At 37.0% G+C, this 22,019-nt stretch overlaps 1 protein-coding gene across 2 annotated transcripts in view; it reads right to left on the minus strand.

Moving 5' to 3' along the window:
- The window catches only part of zgc:63863 (uncharacterized protein LOC393372 homolog), a 45,642-nt gene extending 25,369 nt beyond the window's left edge, over positions 1 to 20,273 (minus strand). Inside the window, exons 1-6 of one of the 2 annotated variants that reach the window (XM_048203123.1) lie at positions 20,006 to 20,273; positions 19,731 to 19,835; positions 18,797 to 18,982; positions 18,637 to 18,717; positions 8,469 to 8,655; positions 7,348 to 7,449 (exon numbers count right to left, since the gene is read on the minus strand). In XM_048203123.1, coding sequence (XP_048059080.1) covers positions 7,348 to 7,449; positions 8,469 to 8,655; positions 18,637 to 18,717; positions 18,797 to 18,982; positions 19,731 to 19,734 — 560 coding nt within the window. In that variant the 5' untranslated portion in view covers positions 19,735 to 19,835; positions 20,006 to 20,273. The remainder of the gene's footprint in view (positions 1 to 7,347; positions 7,450 to 8,468; positions 8,656 to 18,636; positions 18,718 to 18,796; positions 18,983 to 19,730; positions 19,836 to 20,005) is intronic. The other variant, XM_048203122.1, reaches the window with a different exon arrangement.
- Positions 20,274 to 22,019: the final 1,746 nt, after the last annotated feature.

Below are 22,019 nucleotides of genomic sequence, written 5' to 3' on the forward strand. Positions count from 1 at the left end.
ACATCTGCACACACAAATGACTGGGCAGCGCCCGTGTCTCTTAACACCCGCACTTCTACCTGATCTTCCTCCTTACCTGATAATGATACGTAACCTTTAGAAAGAAATGGTACATAAACACTGTCAACCTCACCTTGAATCTGTTCAAGATGTGCACCCGGATCAATGGCATTCACAAATGCAACCTCTTTTGTTTGGGTCTGCTGCTTACGCTTCAGAGTCAAACAATCCGCTATAACATGTCCCTTCTTATGACAGTAAAAACACTCCCGCATTTCTTTGGGCTTCTCGCCATTTAACTTGGGTTGCTGAACTTTCGTCGGCACCCTAAAAAAGGACTTTTCAATGCTTGCTGGCTGAAAAACATTTCGGTGTGTGAGCACAAACTCATCCGCTAACACTGCTGCCTGAGATAAAGTTGTTACTTTCTGTTCATTCAAATACAGCACCATTCTCTCTGGAAGACACTGTTTAAAATCTTCTAGTAGCATAAGCTCTCTAAGCGATGTGAAATCATCCACCTTACTAGAAGCGCACCACCTATCAAAAAGGATTCCCTTGTCTCGGGCAAATTCGACGTACGTTTGACTGGCGTTTTTTCTACGAGTACGAAATTGCTGCCTATAGGCCTCTGGGACTAATTCATAAGCTTTAAGTACAGCTAGCTTAACCACCTCATACTTAAGACTGTCTTCTAAAGACAAGGTTGAATAAACTTCTAAAGCTTTCCCAGCTAATTTACATTGCAACAACAATGACCATACCTCTTTTGGCCAACCCAAAGAAGTTGCAATTCTTTCGAAAGCGTTAAAATAGCTATCCACTTCCGTTTCACGAAAACTTGGCACTAAGGCAATATGTTTGCCAACATCAAAAGTGGCTGAAGTCGAATTAGCTGAATTGTCACTTACCGATGAAGAGTTCTGTGGAACAGAGGAAACCGCAGCAGCCTTCGCCGCCTCGATGTCCAACTGTCGAAGCTTAACCTCCTTATCGGCTTCAATTTCGAGCTTGCGCACCTGTAGACGCAGATCTAGTTCTGCTTGGCGGGATTGTGCTCTTTCTCGAGCTTCCATACGGAGCCGTTCAATCCGCACTCTCAACTGCGCCTCCCCTGTTGACCTGGGAGAGACTGGTGAAAAAGGTTCAAAAGGTGGAAGAGTTGCCCCAACGGTAGCCTCCGCCTCCGCTGTGACTAACTCGCCCTCACCTTCACCTACCTTCCCAGCATTCTGCTCCATGCCCGCAAGATCTGCCCCTCGGTCTACCACCGGCAAGCTTAACACTCCAGAGTCAATTAAGCAGTCAATCAATTCAGCTTTAATTTTCTTTTTTAAAGTTTGCTTTGGAATCGCAATTTGGAAGTGGTTAGCTATAATTAACAACTCATCTTTTCTGCACTTCTCAATCACCTCTAATGAGGGATTATTAACAAAGCTCTGCAAGTTAAACGCCATCAAAACTCATCAACATATGCCACGAGACCAAATTTGCTCAACCTGCATTCACACAAAATTCTGCCTGTAACCACACACACCTTATTCCTTAACAAAGGAGACAGCATCGCTTTGGGACGAGCCCCCAATTATGTTACGTCCCCCTGGCGTCTAGAGGATATGGAGACGTAACATGAGAAAAGATTAACTATTAAAAAGCTGTTAAAAGAATGGACTCATTTATTAAGGAGATGTGATGTGTGTAGTAAAGAAACAGGCAGAGAAGAACTAAATTTGTAGTTGCTTTTAGTAAGGGAAAAATAATTCAATGTAACAAAACACCAATGATACAATAAGCAGTGAACCAAACATACATCCAAAACAAACAAATACCTATTTACAAATTATGTACAAAAGTAAAATAAACGATAACAAAGCGAGGGACGAGAGCGGTGCTAAAACAAAAAAAATCAATAAAACAAAACAAGTTAACTAAACCCCAACAAATTCTAAACTAATCAAAAGAAAGCAAGGAAAATAACATCTTCAGTGTAGAACACCGCTATCTACACTAACTAACAAACATAAATACATAAATTGGCACCCGCTCCTAAACTAGTGTGTTTAAACAACTTTACTCTACGTGTTGCGAGGTGTAAGTCACGTGACATACTAACCTGGTCCCATCACTATGTATCGGAGAAGGACTTGAACAAACTCTGACAAATCAAGAGTCGAGTCACGCCATAATCACAGTATCAGTAGTAGGGCATGATGAACACAGTTTCAAGTGAAGAAAACACACAATAAACAAATCAAACTAAACAAGAGCAAAAACACGACAGCAAACGCAGGAGAGCAAACAAAACAAAGCAAACGCTTCTCCCGCGCTCGTGTCGCATCCGGGTCTTTATACGCGCCCACTAGCGTCTCATTGGTTCTCGGGATGTCGCGAGACTCCGATGACTGGCCGCGACGTCATCCAATTACGGGACCTGTAACAAGTGACAGTGAAGGAGAGAGAGAGAGAGAGAGAGAGAGAGAGAGAACGCTACGGGACGTAACAGAATAATTACAATTTTTCTTCCATGTAAATTAAATTAATGTTCTAAAAAATGATTATATTTTGTTGTTTTTATGAATTCAATTAATTACACATGCTTTTTGATTATTAAAAATTTATTAAACCATTAAATTAGAATTCAGAAAACTTAAAATAGAAATTTGGTAAAAATAAAATGGAAAAGTAAAACCCTCTAACTGTAATTTTCGTTAAACTTTTTATAAATTGTTGTTAAATTGTGCAAGTTTCATGATTTCAATTAATTAGATATGCTTTTTTAATTACTAAAATTTAATTTAACCATTAAAATGGAGTCCAAAAAAATTTAAATGGAAAAAAAACAAATAAAACATATTTCATAGGGCATTAAAATTTTTTATTTTTGTTAAACTTTTATAAATTGTTGTTAGATTGTACAAGTTTCGAGATTTCAATTAATTAGACATGCTTTTTAATTACTAAAATTTAATTTAACCATTAAAACAGAATCCAAAAAAAGGGGAAAAAATGGAATTAGGAAAAAATAAAATGGATTTCATAGGTCCCGAAAAATGTCATTTTTGTTCAACTTTTTATAAATTGTTAAATTGTACAAGTTTCATGATTTCAAATAATTACACATGCTTTTTAATTACTAAAAATTAATTTAACCATTAAAAATGAGTTAAAAAATTCAAACGGGGAAAAAAAAACAACACCAAAAAATCCCCCCCAAAAAATTAAAATGGAAAAAAACGGAATTTGGAAAAAAATAAAACGGATTTCATAGGGCACTAGTTAACCCAGGGTTGTAGGAATACACAGTGTGGTTCTAACAAACAACCTGAATAATCTGTACAGATATTTGAAAGAAATTCATCAATAGGGCTGTGTTTTGAGAGATTTCACAATTCAAATTGATTCTGATTGACAAGCTTTTGATTGGATTGGATTCCAATCTATTATTGATTCTATTCATTTGGATATATATTTGGTATATGACCACTAGAAAAACTTGCATTCAGCATGTACAGCAGGACCGTACCCTTGTGTGCGTCATGTACAGTACGTACCTGGCATAAGTAAACACACTCAATGGCAACATGACCTTTTGAAAGAGCCTCTAATCTGTGAAATCAACATTCAAACATGACAGGACACAGCAGAGCTCCCACCAATCCTCCCGAAACTCCTCGAAAAATCCACCGAAGCATTTAGCATGTGCAAAACACAAGAACGCATGTTTGACACATTCATTAATCACAGTCACTGATACTCCATGTGAGCAATTTAACAGCGCTGTAGGCCTTTTCTCCGTCTTGTAAACGTGCGGCAAGGTCACGAGTACATGCTAGATGAGAATAAAACCAATAACAAAGAAACTGTAACGATTTGCAATGGATTAAGCTCTTTTTGTGAACAGTAAGACAGCAGCAAGAGCTCAGTAAATGCTTCTCTGTACGGACAAAACTGATGCACGAACAGGAACAGAAAAGCATCATTTCTTTTTTTAGGGCTTTTTAAAAGTTCTGAAGTTTTATTAACTTGTTTGGAAAGATTCATAAAAGCAAAAGCAACAGCACCTGAGTGAGCAACACCATTAAACCTGTGGACCAGCGCTGCGGTGAGACGCGCCCATGCGATATTTATGAAGAACCTCTTATTCTCTACATTTTAGATGAGTCGCCATTAAAAATAACCTGCTTTTTCAAACGAGAGCCGGAAAAGCCTCACGCAACGCCGAGCTACAGGTTTATGTGAACACTCGCACACACGTCATAAATGAACCGCATATCAACGATTCTGTTGGCTTGTCAAACCAAATGGTTCTCACATAAACAAGATGGGCACGCAGCAAGAAAGCACGCAACCTTAGGCATCAGGTTGCAAAGGACAAATACACAACACATGGCTGTAAGAAGCAAAAACGTTAGATGACATTGAGAGCGTGTGGGGAATATGCAACACTTTTATCTGTCTGACACAGAGCTCAGTGATGGAGATGTCAGTGTGTGAGAGTCTCAGCGAAGTGTTTAGATTCCTTCGATCTTATAGTTGCTGAACGTGTACATGCATTTCTATGCACACTTAAATATTTTTAATTTCTGTGAGGTTTAACTACTTCTGCTGATGCAAATATGCATGTTATCTAGCTAGCAGACATTAGATGAGGATTAATCAGTATTGCAAAAATGATTTAACAGTCTTGAAACCAGCAGCTACTGTAAAACAGGCTGAATTTAGTAAATAAGCTATGTTTTGCACTGTACAACTTCATCTCCAGATATTTTAATGCATATTATGAACAATTATTTTTTAATGCAATAAGAAAACAAATATCAACAAAACAACTCCATCATAACAGTAACATACCAATAAGCAAATATAATATATAACATATTATAATCATTATAATTATAACACACACATACATATATAATAAAAGTCTTATAATTAAAAAAATATTTATTTATTATAAATTATTTAATAAAGTGAAAAAAAAAAATCTTCACAAAAGACTCACTAAAAACCCATTTATTTAAAATAAATTCTCTGCTGGTTGAATATATATATATATATATATATATATATATATATATATATTTTTTTTTTTTTTTTTTTTTTTCTAAAAATCTTTACTATTGAGCCCTGTGACAGTGACTTTGATGAAGGGTCAAACAGAAAACAGTCTCCCGTGAGAATATTTCATAACATGTGTGTGTGTGTCCTTGTGGGGAAATCAGTTTTGTAACTGACAGAAATTAAGCAAACCGTACATCACTGTGCATCTTCTGTACACACTGCTACGCCCGACCTCTCACCTGATTCAACGAACACAGCTACTGGCAACAAACGTACAGACATTTCAGATCCATGTCACAGACTTCAGCAGCTTTTATAGCCTCAGACAGTGTATAATAGTCGAAGACAAACCTGTTAGCAGGCGTCACTCTCCCATGACTCTGTCTAGACATTTAAAGACACCCTCTGCTGCCCTCTTCAGGACAGAAAAAAAGGAACATTCCCTTTGACAGGATCCAAACAAGCTGTTGGTTGTGATGTTGATTTATTACCACAAAAAATTACTTTGACTTGTCCCTCATTTTAAACACACTTTCATTTAATCATTCATTCATTCACAATCTTTTCAGAAGATAAGCAAAAAACGTAAAGCTCCTATTTTGCTTACATCAGTTCTTCCATATAAAATGTATGTTATTAAAACTGTAAAGTTGTGCAAATTGACCTATTTAGATGTGGGACTTTTTTGATTGGAGTGTGATCTTCTGGTTATGAGAGATATGATATATAGGGCCCTATAAAATCCATTTTATTTTTTCCCAAATTCTGTTTTATTTTTTCCCAAATTCCGTTTTATTTTTTCCCAAATTCCGTTTAATTTTTTCCCAAAGTCCGTTTTTTCCGTTTTAATTTTTCTGGATTCCGTTTTTTTTCCGTTTTGTTTATTTTTTGTTTTTTAAATTTCAGTAATCAAAAAGCATGTCTAATTTATTGAAATAATGAATCTTGTCCAATTTACCAACAATTTAATAAAAGTTTAACAAAAAATATATATTTTTTTTTACGGCCCTACGTTTTATTCTTTCCCCTCAAATTTTATTTTTTACCAAATTCTGTTTTCTGGATTCTATTTTAATGGTTTAATTCCATTTTAATAATCAAAAAGTATGTCTAATTAATTGAATTCTTAAAAACAACAATATTAATTAATTAAAAAATATATTTTTATGAAATTTTTTTTTCTTCAGAATTTCTGTTGTGTATTTAATTTTTTCTGGCAATCAAATGAACGCATACCATTTTAATCTTTTAATCATGAAATTAAACTTTTGTCAAACAATGTGCTGCACAACAGAGCTTTACTGATAAAATTAAAACATGGAAGAAACTGAGATTATTGTTTAAAAAATATTTTAATAATTTATTGTTAAATTAATTTATCTAAATTCTACTGTACAACAATAATATGTTTCTGTCAAGTTAAATCAAACTTTTATTTTGACGGTTTGCCTAGAGCTTTGAGTTTCTCTGTGTTTATGACGGTAGTTTTCTCAAACGAAGCAGTTAAATGCTGATGAAGTGACTTTCAGTGCAGCTCTGGAGATGAATTTGTGCGTTCATATAGTGAGGCGACAGAGGACGAAAAAACGGTGAGCGTCGCACATGCTTCAGCGTGTGTGAGGCGGTGTGAGGTAAATGAAACTGCGCTTCCACATCATTCATTTCAGAGGCACACAGGCATGCAGGATTCATGTTTAAATAGTCTTTTTGCGGTTTAATATTCAGTCACTAGTCTATATCGCGATTTAATTTATGTGTACTGACCTGCTTTTAATTCATTCATCAAAAATTTGACAAATTCCGTGACATTCCGCGTTATATAGTAAATTCCGTTTTTATGAATGGATTCCGTGATTCCGTCCGTGATTCCGTGATCGCGGAAATTATAGGGCCCTAGATATCATTTCTGAGGGATAAGACATTTTTTGTGGTAATCAACAGAATGAGTTTTACTTGTATTTACCCGGCACATTCCTTTAAGATAACTTAGGGTTTGCTAAAGCTTTACATCACATCTACTTCAAACCTACTGATAGATCGGTTCATCTAGTAGGATGGCCTTGAGTGGCTTACCGCTTTTATAAATTTTAATACAAGACATTAATGTTCAATAATAATTAGTCAAACTGGAGACAGAAGAAGTGGTTACTAGCAATTGCTTCAAACGTGCCTCAACTACTCTGAATTTAGAGCCAGAATTATCTTAGTGTTTTCACTTGTTGTAGTGTAAAATGTGCACAATCAATCACAGACAATCACTAGTCAGCATAACACAATCAAGCCTACCTTATCATGAAGTCGTGTAACTCTTGGTCCACTCGCTCCAGAATGGGCATCAAGTAGTTCAGGATGTGTTTTGTGTTGTCCATGGTGGGGTCCATGAAATCCCTGCAGTTCCCAACAGGAGAAAACAACAACAAAAAAATGTCTGAGGATACTTATCACTATCAGAGTAACATGAAAATAAGCATTCCTGGAGCTCAAACTGTAGAGAATAATGCTACATTGTTAAAAATGTAATTTCGATTCAATTTCAGTTCAATAACAGTGTCGATCAATTATTAAACAAATTCAACTCAGCTATAAAGCAGCTCTACAGAAGACAACAGTGTCATCTGAAATGTGGGTCGCTTTAGATAAAAGTTCCTGCCAAATGCACAAAAGTAAATGTCAAATTTTATGTTGCAGAAACGGTCGTACACTATCAGTCAAAGTTTTTGATTTACAATCCAAAAATATCCATTTGTGGAAAATGGTCATGCAAAAAAATGGTTAGAGTTGCATGATTCTGGATAAACTGACAATCATTATTTTTTTGTTTAAAATATTCTCCAACGATTCTGAATAGACAACTAAACAAAATAACATGCAATTCACTAGAGGTTCTGACAAAATTTTAATTGCTGTAATCTGATTATTTAATTTTTTTTTAATTGGTTTGATTGAATGATTCAATGACTCACTTAATAAGACTTGTTTCATTACTGGATGAATCTCTTGAATAAATGATTTAATGACAAATGCATTTTTATAACAGTTGCTTGTCTAACGATGTGACGATGTAATTGATATGTCAAGTTACTTTCAAAAGATGATTCGCTACCGTAGACATCAGTGTTTATATCTGAACTATAAACTCTTATCCCAGTACTTCTGTGATGATCTGAATTATTGTAAGACAGAAATAATGATTCTGTGTGGCAGAAGTTTGTGAAGCCGTTTCATACCTATACATGACAACATCTCTCTCTGGCTCAGAACGCAGACCTGAATGTTCGCTGTGATCGTAATTGTCAAAGGTTTAATAGACAGAGCTGAATCGCTGTCATTTAGGAATAAGATCGCGTGGATGTTCGATTACGATCTTGTAACAATTAATGGTGCAGCTCTAGGTCAGGTTAATTCACCTGAGATGATGATTAGACAGTTTCTCCATTATCGCGATGGTCATCCTCTCCCCCACAACCAGCAGGAAGGTCACCACCATGTCATGATAACCCTGGTAATAGTGCAGTTGAGGATTTCTCCTCAGAACATCCAGAATGATGTCTATCAGCTGCTCCTGGAGAACCTCTCGCTGGTCCACACGCATGCCTGAGAACCATTATATCAAAGATAAAACTATCATTTGTGAAAGCAGGAGAGGTGTGAAAATGAATTATTCCAAAATCACAGGATCAAACCAAGCAGCAACCTCCCCCAGTTTCTCTTGAAGCCAATACGGAAGTGACTTAAACTGCAATTCATCAACTGGCTGCTAGAGACAGGCTCCAAAAGAGAGCAGAATCTCATTGAGTCCCATGTTAAAGTTTATAGCAGAAAAAAAACATGTTTACAGCCTGGATCAAATTGTGGTTTTGGTCTACACTGCTAATTTTGTCCTTCATGACAACTCTGAGGGGGCTGAATTTTTTTATAACTTGTCCATTTAAAAAATATTAAGCCTTAAAGTTCTGCATAATTAAGGGCGTGGTCACTTGAGTGACAGGTGGATCGCGCTGATGTCTGTGAGACGTCACTTTACCTCAGCTAATTCCAGACGCTGAATTTGGCATCTCTGCCGTGTTTGTGCTTTTTTCAGGATTGTTTTATACAATTATAAAATAATAATATATACAATTATAAAATAATATGGTGTGCTGCGTTAATGGTCAAGACTCGAGACAGATGTGCGTCAGCATGCGGAAGATATACAGAACACACGTTGTTGGATCGTCTTGGCATTGGCTAATAGTTTTGTTCCTGAGATTTACTACAATGATAATGGCAGGAGGATATAAAACTCCGACAGCACTGCTTGGATATTATAACTAAAACTGCCGCACTATTTTGAAAAATTATACTTTCGACGTGGGCTCATTTGTTTGTGAGATATATATGATCATATACAGTTTTACAACATAAACACTGCTCAGATTGCATAAATTCTTGAAGAATGATGATGGAGAGCAGATCATTCAGAAGAAATGTGACGCAAACAATGGATAATATATCAATATTTCATGGATTTAACACTTTTGTGGACAAAAAGTACTGTTTTTTGTTTTTCAATGGACACTCATGGACATTTTACCCAAGTGCCATGGATTGGATTCATCTCGCGATCACTATTTCATTATAAAGGTATGAAGTCCCGTTTGATTTTTTTATGTTGGTATTTGCACACCTCACACAAATTACAATTACTGGTGCTAGAGCATCTATATCGTAAAAAGGACACCATAGATTGACAGTAAACCTTTAGAATTTTCAAATTATATAACTGGTTATCTTTATTAATCTTTTAGATATTATCTTAGATAGATAGATAGCTTCTTTAGCCTGCACATGATCACATCCCGCCTCTTTGCCCATTTTCAGTTATCCAAAACTGCTCTTCAGAAATCTACGGGTGACGTCACGGACACTACGTCCATATTTTTTTTTTTACAGTCTATGGATTAAACACACCCTAAAGACATGATGATGATGATGTGTAAAAGTCTCCCTTATTCTTGTGACTTAAAACCTTGTCCAAATATCACATGTATTTGTGATCAGATAGATAACACACAATCAATGCACTGTTCCAAACGCACAGTGAGGGAATAACACTGACTGGAAGTAGGGGCGATAATATAAGCAATCATTTATATCAAGAAAAATATTGAGATATTCTCAAAAAAATCTGAGACCACACTGAAAATCTGGGATTATCTAAATCTAATTTAAACCTGGAAATACAGAATATTTTAGGGTTTAAAAAACAATGCAAATAATAAAAAAAAGACATAAATTGAAAAAAAATATATAAATATGTGACCAGTCACGGAAACCAGGGACACAAGTCGGCAGCACAACTCTCGAGCAAAATGATAAAGAAGCATTTTTTTTCAAAATTGGTGATTTTCGTTTTTTTGCAGAATCTGTTAGTTGAGATCATGAAGAAGCCTTTCCGTGTTTGAGATAGCAGTATTGGTATATTTAAAAACGTACATTTTGAGGTTGAAATCAGCTTGTTTTTCTGAGATTCTAGCACGCAGTAGGGGCGTGTCATGTCTGTGTGTATTTCCATACTGGGAAGCGTGGCTACTTATTATGCAGCGCTCTGGCCGGCTCTAGCTGATATCAAAATTCAATGAAGAACCGTGGCCGTTACACCGAAAATGTTTTGAAGTACTTCTTCGACAAGCCGGATGCTTATGAACAAGCGCTCACTGATTCTGAAGACGATGAAAGCGGCATAATAAGACATTATCTCTCTGGAGTCGGGTAACGCGCCGGCGCATTTTGCAGGATTTTTTTTCACATTGCAGCAAAACAGACTTAAAATACTCCGTCATTTTTTGTCATAGAGACATAAGTAATATATCAATTGAAACTATAGAATATCTTCTTTTATTTGTGTACACTAATACACTAATAAAAACAAAATGTTGTGCTTTTTGAAAAATAAAGAAAACTAACATGATGCGTGATCTCTCGTCTCCCTCTGAACGAAGTTCAATCTGATAGTTCTCAGAAAATGAACTGTAACTTAGTGAATACTAATCACAAAAAAATTATACTTATGTCTGAAAAAACGTTGAAATGTCAAGTTTTAAATCGTGTAAGTCAAATCGAAAACAAACCTTCTGTGTTTATGTAATCTGCATGAAAAGAGAGCCATGTCAGAAGTCCGTGATTCAGCTCATTATCCGCTAATGCGGCCACGCCCACGGAGCCAGCGCTATTCACAGGCAAATTCAGTCAATACATGCATACATCGTCTCAATCGTGTATTTATTGTCTTGAAAAGTGTTTTGAATAGCCATAGTTAGCGATCTCTGTTAGTTCGGTTAGTTCCTGGATTGCCTATTCTTCTTTAGCAGGCATTTGTGGACAAAAGCTGTATGTTTGATATACACCATCACAGAGGGTTTTTTCACAGCCTACCTGACTGAAAGGCCTCATTATTATGCAAGTCATTTCATGTCATTATTATGTGATTCTTTTGTCTTTTCAGGTGAGAAAATTTCATTTCATGATTATAGTGACCAAAATGATCACGGTTATCACAGAATCCTATTCAAAAAGTCCTAATGCTACACAATGAAATCAATTCACCAAGTTTTATGTGGAAAACCAGCAAATAACAAATAAAATTAACATCAATATGTACTTTTTCTTTACATAAACATTAAAATAATAACATTAAAAATGATGGGCAGATTTTAAAGGAGTGTCTTGCAACGTTATCTACAATGCACAAATTCAAATAGAGTTTTGACAAAAAAAGTTTTATAAAAAGATAAAACTCACATATTTCAGCCTCTAAATCATTTTTATAAAAGTCAAAAAAGATAATTTACTGACATTTACAATGCACATTATAGGCAAGGCAAGGCAAGGCAAGGCAATTTTATTTGTATAGCACATTTCATACACAATAGTAATTAAAAGTGCTTTACATAAAAAAGAATAATAAAAATAGAACATAAGGAATAGAAATAACAGTAAAAACAGAGAATTTTGCTATCTGGATGGAAGAGCTAGGAAGTCTCAGGGAGTTTGTTGTTGTTGTTATTGTTGTTGTCCATCAGAGTGGATCTAAATGGATCTATCCATCAGAGCAGATCAGAATGGATCTTCCTCACACTACAGGACTGCTACCTGTTAAGGCACTTCAAACTGATAAACACAGTTTCAATCTCCCCTTTTGCCAAGACACCTCAAACTGCACCACACAGCCCTAATCCCCCTTCCGGAGATATCTCATCTATGCAACGCAGTTCAAATTTCCCCCTTTGGAAATTGTCCTGACTGTAATCCAGAGATATCTTAACCATGCACTACATCTTAAATTTCCCCATGGTTTGTCCCCTTATCCAAATTTACCAAATTTGAACCTAATCACTTTCTTCCTAATTCTCCCAGCTCTTTCAACCAGACAGCAATATTTAAAATGCATTAAAAGTCAGAATAACAAGATGATACATAAAAGATATAAAATACATTAAAAATGAAATAAAAACAGGAAAAGGAATTAAAAGAATAAAAAGATAATACGTATAAAATAAAGTGCAAACAGTTCGGACATAGCACAGTGCTCAATCAGCAAATGCATAGATTAAAAAGATGTGTTTTGAGTCTGGATTTGAATGTGGCTACTGTTGGAGCACACCTGATCTCTTCTGGAAGCTGGTTCCAGCTGCGGCTGGCGTAACAGCTAAAAGCAGACTCTCCTTGCTTTGAGTGAACCCTTGGTATTTCTAAATGACTTGATCCTGATGATCTGAGTGATCTGTTGGGTTTATATTCTATGAGCATATCTGCAATGTATTGAGGTCCTAGACCATTGAGTGATTTATAAACAAGTAACAGTACTTTAAAATCAATTCTAAATGCAACTGGAAGCCAGTGCAAGGACCTGAGGACTGGTGTGATGTGTTCATATTTTCGGGTTCTGCTCAGAATCCTGGCAGCAGCGTTCTGTACGAGCTGCAGCTGTCTTATGGTCATTTTGGGAAGACCAGTGAGGAGCCCATTACAATAATCCACCCGGCTGGTGATGAAAGCATGAACAAGTTTCTCTAAGTCTTGACTGGAGACAAAGCATCTAATTCTTGCAATATTTTTGAGATGATAATATGCTGATTTAGTTATTGTCTTTACATGGCTACTGAAACTCAGGTCTGACTCCAAAATCACACCAAGATTCCTGACTTGATTTTTAGTTGTTTGACCCCTAGAGTGAAGGTACATGTTCACTTTGAGAACTTCATCTTTGTTTCCAAACGCAATGATTTCAGTTTTGTCTTTGTTTAACTGAAGGAAGTTTAGACACATCCAATTTTTAATTTCATCAATGCATTGGCACAGGGAGTCAATGGGGCTGTAGTCGTTAGGTGATAGGGCTAGGTAAATCTGGGTGTCATCTGCATAGCTGTGATATGCAATTTGGTTCTTTCTCATTATTTGGCTCAGTGGCAGCATATATAGGTTGAACAGGAGGGGTGCAAGAATTGAACCTTGAGGGACTCCGCATGTCATGGATGTCCACTCAGACTTATGGTCACCGATACTCACATAATAACCTCTCCCTTCTAAGTATGACCTGAACCATTTAAGGACCATCCCAGAAAGCCCAACCCAGTTTTCCAGCCTGTCAAGAAGAATGTTGTGATCGACAGTGTCAAACGCAGCACTGAGATCGAGTAGAACCAGCACTGATAATTTACCTTAATCTGTGTTAAGGCGAATATCATTTATTATCTTTATGAGTGCTGTCTCTGTGCTGTGCTGTGATGCGGTCGGAAACCAGATTGAAAGTTGTCAAAGTATCCATTCAAGCTTAAGAACTTGTTCAGCTGATTGAAAACAACTTTTTCAATGATCTTGCCTATGAAAGGAAGATTTGAGATTGGCCTGTAGTTGCTCAATATGGTGTTATCCAGATTGCTCTTTTTCAGGAGGGGCTTGACAACTGCAGTTTTCAGGGATTTTGGAAAAGTTCCAGAGAGAAGTGAGGCATTTACCACTTCTAGGAGATCTGCTTCTAAACAGTTAAACACACTTTTGAAAAAACATGTGGGAAGTGTGTCAAGGGCGCAGGTTGATATTTTAAGATATTTTAAAGTTTAATTGCTTCGAAAATAGACATAATAGCTGCTTTCTGATGTTGTGATCTGATCTGTTTTACCCCAGTGCAGCTCAAGGATGTGCTGATCGCCTTTCTGATATTATTAATTTTCTCAGAGAAGAAGGAAGCAAACTCACAGCATTTGCTGTCTGAGAGCATTTCACTGGGAATCTGACTTGGGGGGTTTGTTAGTCTCTCTGCAGTAGCAAAAAGAGTGCGGGTGTTGTTTAAGTTTTTGTTTATAATATTTGAGAAGAAGGTCTGTCTAGCTTTGCCTAATTCCACATTGAAAGCATGAAGAATATCTTTATAGATGTTATAATGGATTTCAAGTTTTGTCTTTCGCCACATGCGCTCAGCTTTTCTGCATTGTCTTTTCATATTTTGCACTGCTGTTGAGTTTCTCCATGGTGCTTTTTGTCTGCCACTTTTCTTCCTGACTTTCACAGGAGCAATGTTATCAATAACATTCTGTACTTTTGAGTTAAAAGAATCAAGGAGAAAATAAACAGAGTCTGCAGATATGCTTGGTGTTAAAGATATAGCCTTCATAAACAGTGCACTAGTATTCTTATTTAAGCATCGCTTTTTGACCGAGATAGATCTAGCTTCAACAGTCGGAGAGATCAATAAATCAAAGAAAATACAGAAATGATCAGATAGCGCTACATCCTTAATGACAATGGATGAAATGTTTAGACCCTTACTAATAATTAAATCTAGAGTGTGTCCACGATTGTGTGTAGGTCCATGTACATGTTGAGTCAGATCAAAAGTATTCAAAACAGTTATGATTTCTTTTGCCATATTGGATTCTGCATTTTCTATGTGGATGTTAAAGTCCCCAGTAATAGCAAAACAGTCAAACTCAGAGGAAATTGCTGATAACAGTTCTGTAAAGTCCTCCACAAAGGCTGGAGAGTATTTTGGAGGCCTGTAGATAACTATAAGTAGAATGCGAGGAGCACCTTTTAACACAATGCCCAAGTATTCGAAAGACAAGTAATCACCAAATGACACTTGCTTGCATTGATAGACATCTTTAAATAGAGCAGCTACACCTCCACCTCTCCTAACAGCTCTGCAGACACTCATAAAAGTAAAGTTAGGAGGGGCTGTTTCATTCAGGATTGTTGCACTGCAGCTGTCTTCAAGCCATGTTTCATTTAGAAGAATAAAATCTAGGTTGTTTGTGGTTATTAAGTCATTGACTAGAAGTGATTTATTTTTAAGTGAGTGGATGTTTAAAAGTGCTAACTTAACAGTCTTACTTTCTGTCTCTACAGTAATCTTAGTTTGACGTGTAATAGGTAGCAGATTAAATGGGTTTGCCAAACGGTTTGAGAGGGCCTTAGGCTTTCTATAACGTAATAAAACAGAAATAGAGAAAGCTACAGGCACACTGGGTTCCCACTTGTTCTGTAAACATTTGATAAAGTCACTGTTATCATAGCGGGGACCCGACACACATCACTGAGAGCTGTTATCGGTTGTTTTTGGTTCACCTAGAACAGATGGAGGAGGGTGGGGGCCCTGGCGTTGTGGCAGGGGCCGAAGGGCTCTCGCAGGAGGAGGAGGAGGGCGAGCTGGGCCCACAGGCTTTGGTGGTTTCGGGGCTTGACGCTTTTTTGTTGATATCTGGGGGCTCGCAACAAAAGAGTGGGAGAATTTGGTTCCAGCATACACCAGTTCCTCCATTTTCTCTGAGAAGCACAGAAGAGGGGATACTGGAGAAAGGGATAACGTGTCCGGTGAGAGGGGCTGTTGCTCTGGTGTTACCGGAGGCTGTAATATGTTGTCCTGGCTTCCCTGGCTGTTTTCCCGAAAGTCGTCCTTGGGTGCTGAATCTTGGAGCAGTTCTAAAACGTCACTGTCTCTCGGTGAGCTCTGTGGGCAGGGCTCAGTCAGGATTGTGTGCGTGAGCAGTGGTTGTTGTGGCTGCGTGGTGTTATCATTGACCTTGTGGGATGTGTCAACCGCATGTCCATTCAGGTGCTGAAATGAAGTCCTGTGGTCAGCTGTACTCTGTCCAGGCGTGTTTGTGCCATTCAGGTTGAGTGGATTTGCACACACTGCTGAAGGATGATGGAGGCAGAAGTAGATATTGTCCTTTAGCACTCTTGAGCCCAGTTTGTTTGGGTGCAGGCCATCATGAGTGAACAGTTGTCTCTGACTCCAGAACAGATTGAAGTTGTCGATGAAATTCAGTCCTTTAAAGTTGGAGGTTTTTTGCAGCCATGTGTTAAGACCAAGCAACCGTGTAAATCTATTTGTTCCTCTTGCTGGGAGTGGTCCACTGATGAACGACTGAACTTTTAGTCTTTTAAGCATTTCAAAAAGTTAATTGAAATCCGTCTTAAGGAGTTCTGACTGCTCCTTCCGAATATCATTCTTCCCCACGTGAATGATTAGTCGATTCGCAGTCTTATATTTCATCAGAATGCTCTTAAGTTCCCTGTTTACATCAGAAACTGTTGCTTGTGGAAGGCAGCATGTAGTTGTATCCCTGCTGCTAATGTTTCTGATAATAGAGTCACCCACTATCAGAGTCCTGGGCTCGGCTGCTCTCTGAGTTGAGTGCCGCTGACTGTTCAACCTTGAGCGGCAGTTAGCATCGGTGTTAGCTGCTGGCTGATTTGATCTGTGTCCGATCATGTTTGGGGATTCCTCACCCACATTCATCATGTCTGGAGATTCCTCACCCACATTCATTAACACTTCAAATCTGTTCTCCAGATGTATTGGCGGTGGTAGGGAGCTATTGTTGGGGGTAGAGGATGCTACTGGATTAATATGTGATACTCGTGACAATCTGATGTCTCGAGTGCCTTTGGGTCTCGCTCCCTGTGTGTGCCATCGATTAATATGTTGATCAATTTCGGCACTCAGTAGAGGGCATTAGATTTAGGGGCACTGTTTAGGGGCATTAGATTCATGGGACTCACCGACTGTGTGCTGAGGACGTCCATGATGAAGCTCTGTTGTGTGTTCCTTCTGGTTTGGTAGTCCCGCAAGTAACTTTGTTTCAAGAACTGCAATCCTTTGTAGAAGTCTGTGGCAGTTTGTGCAGCAGGTAGATTCTTCAACCAGAGGAGGCATATTATTTCTAATCCTTTTGGATGTAGGCAGCTGTGTTTTCCTTTCTCCGGAATGTAAGCTGATGGCTGCCGTCAGTGGGAGGCTGGTTGGATAAAAATTCCCATATTTTGTAGCAATTCTTCCAGTTAAAATGATTGTTGGTGCCAAGATTTGTCGGTTGAGAACTGTGCCTATTTGCTGTAGTTAAAATTAGGAGATAAAATATAAAAGCAATAGAGCAAAGCGCGGAGCTGTAAGCAAGAGCGTCCAAACAGTAGCGAAGCAGCTTATCCTTTATTTATAATTGTATGAGGTCCATGCAGCTTTACAGGGGGTATGGCTTATCTAAATGAGATGTAAATGAGCCCTATTGTCACTCCTAGCAGGTGAGAACAGGTGAGAACTGCAACTTTAGAGGCGTTTTCTCCCTATAGAGCTTTCTTGAGTGCCTACCTTCAAATGGCCACAACTTCTCCAAATATTATCAGATTTCCAACGATGTTACACATCGTTGGAAAGCTTGGAGACTACACTTTCAGAATCTGCGAATAACTCAAAATGCCCCAGAGCCGACTTGTGTCCCTACTTTCCGTGACTGGTCACATATCTTATTTCTTATCCTATTCTAGTCTGTAATTTTCTATAAAAACATTTGAAACTTTGTATAAGTTAATATTTTCATTTGTCGCCTTAATCTCTGATGCATCTCTTATTTTTAAGTAATTTTTGATAAAAGCACCTGCTAACTGAATGTAAATGTATGCAGTAAATATTAAATGTAGTCTCTAATCTCTAATCAATCAATTAAACAAATTTTTAAACTTGATAATATAATCTGCAATGGGAAATCTTTGTGTTACTCTTTTTTTTTTTTTAAAAATAATGGAAGCATCTATTGACTTACAATTGTTTGGCTTAATTTTTATTTTAAAAAGTCATGTGATTTACAATGAAAAATATAATTTTTTTGTCAAATCCAATTTTTCTTCTGTGGCTTACAGGATAGCAAAATTGACAAAATATATATTAATCACTGATTTGCACTCAAATAGTTATATTATACTGATACTACAATATGCAACGAAAATGTTTGTGTTATTCAAGTTAAAATAATGAAAGAATTTTTTTTTTTTTAAATGGAAGAAACTACTGAATTAAAATAGTTTGGCTTATTTTTTATTTTAAAACGTCATGCAATTTACAACTAAAAATATATTTTTTTGTCAAATCTAATTTCTCACGCTTTTCTATGGCATACAAGACACACAAATTTACACAGGCAGACAAACTTCTATCATCTCAACCAGTTTATCACTCACCCCTGATTGGATGAATGTCTCAAGACTCTCCAGAGTGAGAATCATGTGATGGTTGTCACTGATATATCAGACACTGACCTTTTGGGAAACGCCGCATTGATCTCCTGACATCGAGCACCACCTGTCTGTAGTCTTTGTGGTCTTCTCGGACATCTTTGGCTTTAAAAGAGGGAAATAAGAAAAAGTAAACATCGCTGGAGTTTGTGGCACGTTCCAGACACTCAAAACACACACTTACAGGGTTTGGCAGGCAGACTGTACACGTTGATACTGAGGAGTTTGGGCCAAACTTTTCTCCTAATGTCATCCGTCAGCAAACCGCCTTCACTCACAGCCGCGCGCCGCAGGGTCTCGATGTCCACGGGGTCACTGTTTAGGGCCTGATGGATATCCAGAAGCTTCTGTTTCTTCCAGGGCAATTGTTCTGCAGATGAAGTACAAAACATCTGAGAGGCTGGATGCAAAATTAAAGGGATAGTTCACCCAAAAATGAATATTCTGTCATCATTTACTCACCCTCAAGTTGTTCAAAATCTGTATAATTTTCTTTGTTCTGTTGAACACAAAGGGAGATATTTTTAAGAATGTGGGAAACTGAACAGTTTTGGGACACCATTGACTTCCATAGTAGTTTTTTTTCCTACTATGGAAGTCAATGATCCCCCAAAAGTGGCCTGGTTACAAACTTTCTTCAAAATATCTTCTTTTGTGTTCAACAGAACAAAGAAAATTATACAGATTTGTAACAACTTGAACAACAATTTGGGTGAACTATAACTTTAACACGCAACATGCGCAAAATAGGAGTAAACAGTTAAACGGCCAACTCGCCACAAACTTCCTTGGAAAATGAAATTTGCATGGCTTAAATCAGTGCAAGAATGAACATTTTATCTTGTCTGACGCAGTCTATATAGGCAAATCAAATCAGAAAAGAGTTTAAACATCTTCAAATAACTTTTAGCTCAGTGGAAACTAAAATGTTTAATTACAATTATGTGGTTAAACCACCAAAACTAAACAGGAGGAACAAAATTATGATTGAAGTCTTGATGGTTTTGTGACAGGTTTTACAGACAGAGTGAACACAATGAAATTAACAGTTAAATTATACCAATTATAAACCACATATAGGCCTACAATTTGCAGTGACATCATAATGGATCTCTTACTCATTCAGTGATGTCATTTAAAGGACCCTCATTCAATGACATCATAACAGAAACAGATTTCTCACATCTTGGACCTGTCGATCATTCAGTGACATCATCATGGACCTGTCAATCATTCAGTGACAACATAACGTATCTTCTTACACATTCAGTGACATAACAAATCTCTTACACACAAGTTCACTGATTTCTAATGTATCGCGCACATCATAACGGACATCTAACACGGTCTGTGACATACATTCAGTAAGTTTATAACGAACCGAAACCAGTACCTTCGTGTCTCCTGACAGACGCTTGCGATCCGCTCGCCGGCAGTCGCTTTCTCGCTTTTCTCATCTCTTTTTGCGACTCACAGTCATGAGGATATCGAATACATGCTGTTGTGATGACAATAATATAAGTTTAATTCAAAACTGGCAGTAAAAACGAAAGGAAAGTGGCATTTACGATTCCCCTCAGAACCGCGTCGTTACGTGGAGGAGCACACGTCACCCGAGCTTTACTTTTACTGGCTGAAAACGCCGGTGAGTCACTCAACCCTGACTGCTGTCGACGTCGCACCTGATTGGTTTACAGACTTCAAGAGGCTCAACGCCATTGGCTCATTTCAAACATGACTCTCTACCTGCTCATAATGACAGGCACGCGGCGTGTTTGTATTTACATGAGTTATGTAGGGTAAAGTTTAGATAATGCACTCCAGACAAGTTTCTTTTCAGGTAAAGTGGGCCATAATTATCATAATTAGACATTTTTGTTTATTAACACATATTACATTTACATTAAAAACAATTCAGTTAGGCTATATTCAAAAAATTTATATTTAAAAACCGCAAAAACTTATAAGAGCAATGTTTAAAATTCATAAGTTCACTCAAATCATGTGTGAAATTCAAAACAATTTATAGAACGTGACATTAAATTTGATTAAATTTTAATATCAGAATATTCATAAATCAAAATATTAAGCTGCTGAACCACAATTTCAAGTTTCTGTTAATATATTTTATTATATTAAAGTTATTTTATTTTGGTGATCTTAAATAGATAATTATTATTATAAATAATTATCATAATAATAATCAGAATCTAAATTAGATATATTGTCATACAACAGGAATTCATCTTTGTGAAACATCCATACAGTTAATAAAATTATAGTATAATTATATATTATGTATATTATAATATATAGGCTTACATAAGAATCATTTAAAGGTGCAATATGTAATATTTTTTGCAGTAAAATATCCAAAAACCACTAGGCCAGTGTTATATATTTTGTTCACTTGTTTTACAATATCCCAAATGTTTCCAACTATTTGTAAATCGTAAGAAAATTGAAATTTTAATCAAGGCTCCGGGACATGTGAGGAGTCGCCTGTTAATTGCATATTAACAATTGTTAATTGTCATACCCGCGTTACCCTCGGTTTCCGGTTTTATTTTGTAGAAACCATGATAACACCAAAGATGCTTTAATATATTACATGTTTTAATAGACAAGGGAACATCTGTTTTGATATATTTATAGACAGAAAACTAATTGTTGTTATATAGCTCAACACGTTTAGTCTTATTGTTTAAATCTAATTTTCTTGATGTTTTGCGAGTACCATGCACTATTTTGTGAAGTAGCTAACATAGCATAATCAGATGCAGCTTTATTTTTTAGTAACAGTAATACAGCATTTTCTCCATCATACAATACGTTTTAAAATTAATTGCATGCCATTTATTAACACAAGCCATCCAGCATTTAATATGATATTGTAAAATCGATCTATCTTACTGCAGTGTGTAACAGTGTCTCACAGCAGCCGCCGAGCGAACGCACAGAGTAACGTTATAACATCATTTTCAACACTCTCAAATGTAACTAATATGATAAACAGAGCTGCGTTACCTCATACTCATGACCAGAAAAGCGGAAGCTGCATCGGCGACTGTGTCATAATAAAAGTCCCGCTGCTCGTGAGGCGTGTGTTGATCAATCGCTCCAGCTCCTCGTTCAGCTCCACAACACTCGGTCCTGCTCTGCTTCATACTACAGTAACGTTAATAATCACATCCATGAACATGATTTCTTCCCGAGTCCTATCTCTAATCTTTTGAACCGTCCGTTGAGGTGAAGACCACATGTCCCAAGATTTCTCGCTCAAACTTGGCATCATCAAGCTACGCCTTTGTTTTGAATAGGCCTCTAGCGACCTCTAGGTGACAGAAATCTTACATAGTGCACCTTTAATAATCAGTATAATTTAAAAATATTGTAATAATTATAAT

Source organism: Megalobrama amblycephala, linkage group LG9 (genome assembly GCF_018812025.1).
Source record: "Megalobrama amblycephala isolate DHTTF-2021 linkage group LG9, ASM1881202v1, whole genome shotgun sequence".
Lineage (NCBI taxonomy): Eukaryota > Metazoa > Chordata > Actinopteri > Cypriniformes > Xenocyprididae > Megalobrama > Megalobrama amblycephala.